Here is a 7,497-nt window from a genome sequence, read left to right as displayed (position 1 = left end):
ATTTTATTGGCACACAAAATAGCAAAGCATACATACAAGACTTTGAATATGACACGAAAACAGCTCTGCTAAATATGATACAAACGGTGCAGAGTTCTAATAATACAAGATCGGAGCACGAGAACTCCATTGTGTTGGAATTGGAAATACATTTGATCTTTGGGAGAAATAATAATAATAATAATAATAATAATAATAATAATAATAATAATCAGTCATAAAAACTATAAAAAAAATGAACAAATGAACAGACGAATAATATATTTTTTGTTGAGTGTATACTAGGTCATCATGATCACCTTCATCATCATCATCATCATCATCATCATCATCATCATTGAGGGTCTTGTCACTGTATATTAATAAAAAAAAGCACAAAAATAATACATTCACTGGACAACTGAAAGGGAAAACAGCACTACACCTGTCCAGTTCTTCTTGTTGAATTGTCTTGTTAATGAGCCATTTGACCCGACAAGGCTGGTTTGAGCTGATAGGAAAGTTACGCAATCTCAATTAAGTGCTCATAACAACCGTGTTGAGCTGAAAAGCATCGCAGAAAACGCAAGAAACCTTAAAGCGGATGAGCTACAACAACAAAAGACTTCACCTTGTTTCAATCCTGTCAGAAAAGACAGGAAATACGAGACATTTTTTGCGATGCTTTTCTGCAGAACACGGTTGTAAAGCGTGACTGTTACAGGCGTAGAGGTTTTGCTAAATTAATTAGAATATCCTGTGTGTGTATATCTCTGTGCATGAGTTAGCTAATCCCAGATTAGCAATTCTTGTTCTTTCTTTTCTCATCAAGTGCACATTAGCGGGGAAAAGAAACCTGAAGGTCGATTGAAAGAGCTGCCATCATGGATGAGGGTCAGTGGTTTTGGACGGGCTATACACAGCGAACTGCGTTCATATGTGCACAGGAACGACCCTGTAGGTGTGTCTAGCCTGACAAACTAGACACAACATAGCCTCGGAACAATTAATAAACAAAACAAAGAAACAAAAAAACTAAACAAAACAAAAAAAACAGTTTACAGATTTTAAAATATCATGCAGCAACGAGTTACAGTCCATTCTGGTGAAAGGTTTGTTAAAGGGATACAGAGGGAATATGCTTGTCCTATGTGCCTTCGATCCGAGATTGTACAAGGAGATCACAGAATATTCACAAATCCTTAAAAATAACACGTCGAGACCCAGAAAACAAAAAAAAAAGATCCAGCTAGAGAAGCCTGTCCTTCCCTTAGCATTGTCCGTGTATGTTCAGATTCAGTGGTTACGTCCTAAACCGCATACTAACGTGGTACGGTATGTGGTTTAGGCTATGGAGAAAAATGTGCAAAATTAAGAAAAAAGATTTCGAAATCAATGTGAATGCAAATGTGAACCAGGTCTCAGTGGCTCTCCAATGATGGCGCATCCAACCGCAGTTACCTCGTCACTGATTGGCTTGTCGTCCAGACAGGAGCCGCTATGGACATGTATTGCTACCTCAATGACCGCCTGAAGTTCATCTGAACATTATTCTTCGTCTTCATCAAAAATCCGTTAACCTTCTCAGGGCCTGTTCAGTTTCTCAGTGCTGTGTATCGCTGGACCCTTCAAAAGTCTGTGGTGAAAAAATGGTCGCCCCGGACGACGTGAGATGGAAATCAGAAGTAAAGCCAGAGAAGAAAAAAGAGAGTGTGGGGTGAGAAAAAGATAGAACCGCGTGTGGTTACTGTGAGGCCTGCGAGGCCGTGCTCTCGGGTTTGCTGTCCTGAGCCGCCGGCGGCGCTTTAGCCCAGGGGCTGCTGTTGTTGAGCGCCGGCGAGCTGGTGAAGTCGTCGTCGTCGTCAAGGCCGTTGGTGGCGTCATACTGCGTGTTCTCCAGCCGCGTGATCAGCCGCTCGTCCTCGTCTCCAAACTCGCCGCCCATCAGAGTGGGCTCGCCGACTACCATCACGTCCTGCCAATCATACCATAAAGGGGTTAGTGCATTTGTTTAAATAGATTTAAGGCCATGAACCTTTAAAAAAATGAAGAAACTGTGGAAGCTACTCGGGGCGTTCAACCACAGAACCACCGAGTAACGTAACGGCTGCACCTACTGTATAACCGTATGCTCTGAAGTGATTTATTCCTCACAAACTCTACCTTGCTTTGCTGATGAAGTGGCAGCACCGGCTAATCTTCTAATCTGCTAAATACAGTTGCTCAATCAGTGGCTACTCCAGTGCTGTCGATTATGCCGAAAACACTTGTTTACAAAAACACTGCGAAAAATATTTCTTAATCAAATCACTAGCCGTTCTAAACTACTCTCTCATCCTCTTTATCCCTCTCTCTTTCTCTCCACGTCTCCTGACGGTCTCCGAGGCCTCACCCACACGCTGGCTGCCGAGCTCCCGCTCCTCCTCTCCACTCCTTAATTACGCTCATTCATTAAGGTGGGCTTTTGGACTAAATCACAATATCCACATGCTGATTTGTCAATTTACATAGCTAATTAACTCATTAGCAGCGATGTTAGCGACAGGGAAAAAAAAAAAAGGACTCGGCTTGCCAACGAGCCTCGAATTCTCCATCTGTTTTTTGAACGGCAACTGTCGCCCTTCACTCAGGGTGTGAAACCAGGGGCCAAGAACACACACACGTACACGCACACACGCACACACACACACACGGTGCAGGATCTCACAGGTTCCAGCTGGTGCTCTGACAGCAAGCTCTAATTGCTACCAAATAAGAATCGTGTTCCGTGTACTCATCTCATTTGCTTTAGCCCGTGGATAAACCTGCCGAAAGAAACACAATTCTGCCCTCCAGCACCAATTCGGAATCAGATCCTAAACCTCAAGTGACAAAGGAAAGAGGAATTATTTGTTAGAGGTCAGTGTTTTTTTTTTTTTTTTTTTTTTATACACTTCCCTTCGTTTGTGTTTTTGCTCAACATAAGAATAAGTGCAGCTTGGGATGCTTCCACATTAAAAGCCTAAAGATCCATGAAGTCACTGAGTCACTCAAGAAATATGAAGATGGATTTAGACTGCAATATCAACAACCTACTACAATGACTCAAAACTACTGTCAATCACTGCACACCTTAACGCTGATGAAAGTATAATGAATGGACAATTTGTGCAACCCAGTTGGTGCCACTGGCTCGCTCAACAGGGACAAATGTATAAATATAAGGAACAAACTTAATGTAGGACATTAGGAGGCATCCTTTACAACTGTTTTGGGTCAACTTTGTGGTAATGGTTTGGGAAAGAACCTCATATGGTTGGGAAAGTCCGGTGTACAGATGCCATTGTCACTGTTACTGCTTTTGGTTTGTTATGGTCACTGTTATTGTTTTTGGTTTGTTATTGTAATACCTCATTACATTTTGTACTTCCCTTTTGCACATCTAAATATATTTGCACAATTTGTTATCTACCACTTTACCATGATCTAATATATTTTCCCATAGCTTCTACCATTTTCTTTTCTCATATTTTATATTTACAGTCCCTTGACTCTAATGCGCAAATTTGTGAGCAACCGATCAGGTTCAAATTTCACGGCAAGTTGTATCCTGACATTATAACATTATGACCGGTGAGGTGAATAACACTGATGGCATTTCGTCCTCAAAGTTGACGTGTTAGAAGCCGGAGAAATGGGTGAGCGTAAGGGTTTGAGCGAGTTGGACAAATTGTGACGTCTAGACGACTGGGGCAGAGCATCTCCGAACAGCTCTTGTGGGCTGTTCCTGGTCTGTAGTGGTCAGTATCTATTAAAAGTGGTCCAAGGAAGGAACAGTGGTGAACCTGCGACAAAGTCATGGCCGGCCGAGGCTCATTAATGCATGAGCTACTGTAGCTCAAACTGCTGTTTCTGATAGAAAGGTGTCTACAATGAATACACAGTGAATCGCAGTTTGTTGTGTATGGGGCAGGTGGTCATAATGCTATGCCTGCTCTGTATCTATTTCTGTTACTAGCCAAAATTCTACTGTAGGTTCCAGATTATTATGCAGATTATTATTATTGCTTTTTTATTTTATTTTATTTGATAAGGAACTGTGAGCCAAAAAATAATGAACCTCTCACAACCCTAGCCATGGTGAAGTACATTCAAAATGAGGTGGACGGATTAAATTGTTTATTTTAAACTGTGTCAGTACAATCTTACTACAGAAATCTTAATCGTATTGACGTATAACAAATTCTCCTCAGAGCTCACTCTTCTCTTTTCAAAATTTACGCCTAAATCAGAATCAGTGTTATTGGCCAAGTGTGCTGACACACACAAGGCATTTGGTTTCTGCTGTTGGTGACTTTTAGATGTACAGACATAAATAACAACTCTATACATTTAGCTCATAGACATTTATCTTATATTCTTGCGCAATCAAATTTCTTCAGTTTTAAACCGCTATTTCAATGTAGGACGGAGTATTTAGTTGTGTATCAGTACTGCAAAACCACACAACGCTGTGATGCAGCACTAGGGGGCACTGTTGAAACAGCGTTCGCTCCACCCCTGCCTCGCGCCGATCCGCTGGGCGATCACGTGACCGGCTCATTGTGATTGGGCTCACGTCTAGGAGTGCTCATTGCTGTACAACAGACACAGACAAAACCAAACGTTCACGCTACATATGTAAGCAGCATGTAGTTCTCGGCGAAGCATGGGCTCGGATCCACAGGCTCCGTGTTTCGCTTGAAGATGGAGGGGGCCGAGCGTTACGTGACACACTCCCACTCAGATATATATACTGATAACGAGAGCTGGCACCGCTTCAGTGGCTCACACCAACACTTTTCTCACTCTGTGTATGTGTGTGCCATGTAAGTGTGCGCCCATGTTCTTTCCAGAGCGAGTAGGACTTTCCCGCAATTAAAGTCGTTCCTACAGAGAAAGGAACAGAGCTTGAAGGGGACAGAACAGCCAGGCACTGGTGTAAATTAACGTCACGTTTCGTATGTTTCGTGTCGCGTTATTATTGCTAGCCGAAAGATTAGCCAGTGCGCTTTTTTCTTAGCTGCTAGCTGCTACATACTAATAAGCTGTAGCTTTTTTTTGTTAATGCTGCTTGTTAGAGAAAAACCTCATTCCGGAAGTCCAAAATATGTTTTTTTCACAGTGCAAACTCACTTGGATGCTAATATACTCATTGCATTAGCCATTATAATCAATTCAAAACAGCCAAAACAGGTTTGAAATGTGTGACCAGACTTTTCGCAGTCATCGAAACAAATCCGCTATCATGTAGATCTATCATGTAAAAATATATACATAGGAACATTTACTGTTGAGTTTTTTTGGCCCAGAAATGATCTGATTCCCTTTTTTCTAAAAGACATCTCACACAGCAGAGAGAGGACTGGAGCTGAATGGTTCAGGGGGAAGAAATAGACTTGCTGTTTTAAATGCTAATGCAAAGCTCCTTGACGGTAGAACAAAAGCTAAAATAATACAAACCGCCCCTTTAGGTATTAATAAGAACTTTATCCAAATAGCTACAACTAGCTGAAGATTTTTTCTCAGATGTTCCACTCCAGCTAAAGAGGTCTGAGCAAAATGATAAACTTTTTCTATGTTGGATTATATAGTGAAAGTGTAGTGTACATTTTATCCATTTATAGATACATAACCTTATTTTTTCTTATGATCATCTTTTATAGATAGATTATATTAACGTTTACATTTTACCAGTGAACACTGATTTTCTTTTTATTAAAGTAAATAGAGTAAGTAATAAAAACTCAACCTGTTGCGTTGCCGAATCACAATTCTTCCTGAAATGAAGATTTCTTATTTCTGACGCTGGAGACTCCTTCAAAAAATATTACATAAACTTCACCTTATATACAAGTCTCAGCAAAATGAGCTGTTACTATTGTTATGCAAACAAGTAAAACATATTAATCCACACCTTCTAAAAGATAGAAAACATACCTGATCTTTACTTACTGTACATTTTATTTAAAACACACACACACACACACACACACACACACACACACACACACACACACACACACACACACACACACACACACACACACACAAAGTCAAATATCCTAAGGATTTAGAATGAACATAATGCACATATAAGAATAAACACACACAGTGTGACTATCTATCTATCTATCTATCTATCTATCTATCTATCTATCTATCTATCTATCTATCTATCTATCTATCTATCTATCTATCTATCTATCTATCTATCTATCTATCTATCCATCCATCCATCCATCCATCCATCCATCCATCCATCCATCCATCCATCCATCCATCCATCCATCCCAACTGAATCTTTTTAAAACAATTAATATTGTGATTTTTTTTTTAGCTTTATTCTTTTTGTTAATTTATTTACTCATTTCACCTGCTTTATTTCCAAATAATAAGACAAAATATATAATGCTAGAATAAGTGAAAATATGAAACAATTATTATTACATAAATGTATTTAAATATATTTATATATACAAATATATATTTGTATATATAAATATATTTAAATACATTTATGTAATACTTAATAATTGTTTCATATTATATATATATATATATATATATATATATATATATATATATATATATATATATATATATATATATATATATATATATTATATTATATTTTTTTGTAATAATAATTTTGTATATATTATTTTTTCTACCCTGTACGATTAATGCCCACCTGCCTACAGAAAATGCAATACGTCAAAATACAAATCGAAAAAATATCTCCTTTTTTTTCAACCCTCCGAGATTTGACTAGTAATCTCAAGCAGAGTGTGCAGAAGCGTGAAGAGCTTGAGCGCGCTCCAAATCTGAATTAATCTCCCAGTCAGCATTCGCAGGTCCTATTGTGTGCTGCTACTCTAGGGAACGGTGACGCACTACAAATCCCATCAGCCATTTGCAAATAAATGCAACCCCTGCTTCCCACTATTGCTCCCTTGGTGAAAGCTGTAACACTTGTGGGTTGAAGTGTGCGTTTGACCCGGAGGGCTGAGTGTGACTCGCGAGGGACGAGAGGCCTGCAGATAAATAAAAAAAAAAAAGGCACTTGAGGATAAACGCCCCGGGTTAACGCTCTCAACCAGTCATTTCTTTACAGTTTAAATAAATATAAAATACCTGCTACCTGGTACTGTAACTTTATATGATCCCAAAGAAATTCATCTCGATTTATAGCAATACAAATTATATCCAAATAATATGTTGATTTTGTAAAGTCGAAATATTTCTAGAATAAAGTCGAAATTACGAGGGAACGATTTTCTTCTTCATCTTTCAGGGTCACCAAAGCCGATCATCCGTCTCTGTATTGCTCTGTCCTCTACATCTGTCTCTTTCAACCCATCCACATGCATGTCTTCCCCTCCTCTTTTCCTCCTGCCTGGTGGCTCCCTCCATCCTGCTACATTGTACTGTAGCTTTATATGATCCCAAAGAAATTCATCTCGACTATTAGCAGTACAAACTATATCAAAATAATTA

At 39.2% G+C, this 7,497-nt stretch overlaps 1 protein-coding gene across 3 annotated transcripts in view; it reads right to left on the bottom strand.

The window, feature by feature from the left end:
- Window positions 1-7,497, bottom strand: part of ldb2a (LIM domain binding 2a) — an 83,271-nt gene that overhangs the window by 24 nt on the left and 75,750 nt on the right. For all 3 annotated transcript variants that reach the window (XM_083560650.1, XM_083560652.1, XM_083560651.1), the window contains exon 9: window positions 1-1,954. This exon is cut by the window's left edge and continues 24 nt beyond it. In XM_083560650.1, the coding sequence (XP_083416776.1) occupies window positions 1,724-1,954 (231 nt within the window). In that variant the 3' untranslated portion in view covers window positions 1-1,723. The remainder of the gene's footprint in view (window positions 1,955-7,497) is intronic.

This window comes from Silurus aristotelis (genome assembly GCF_946808225.1).
Source record: "Silurus aristotelis genome assembly, chromosome: 14".
Lineage (NCBI taxonomy): Eukaryota > Metazoa > Chordata > Actinopteri > Siluriformes > Siluridae > Silurus > Silurus aristotelis.
Note: the sequence above shows the minus strand (reverse complement) of the source record. Positions and strands in the feature narration are given on the sequence as shown.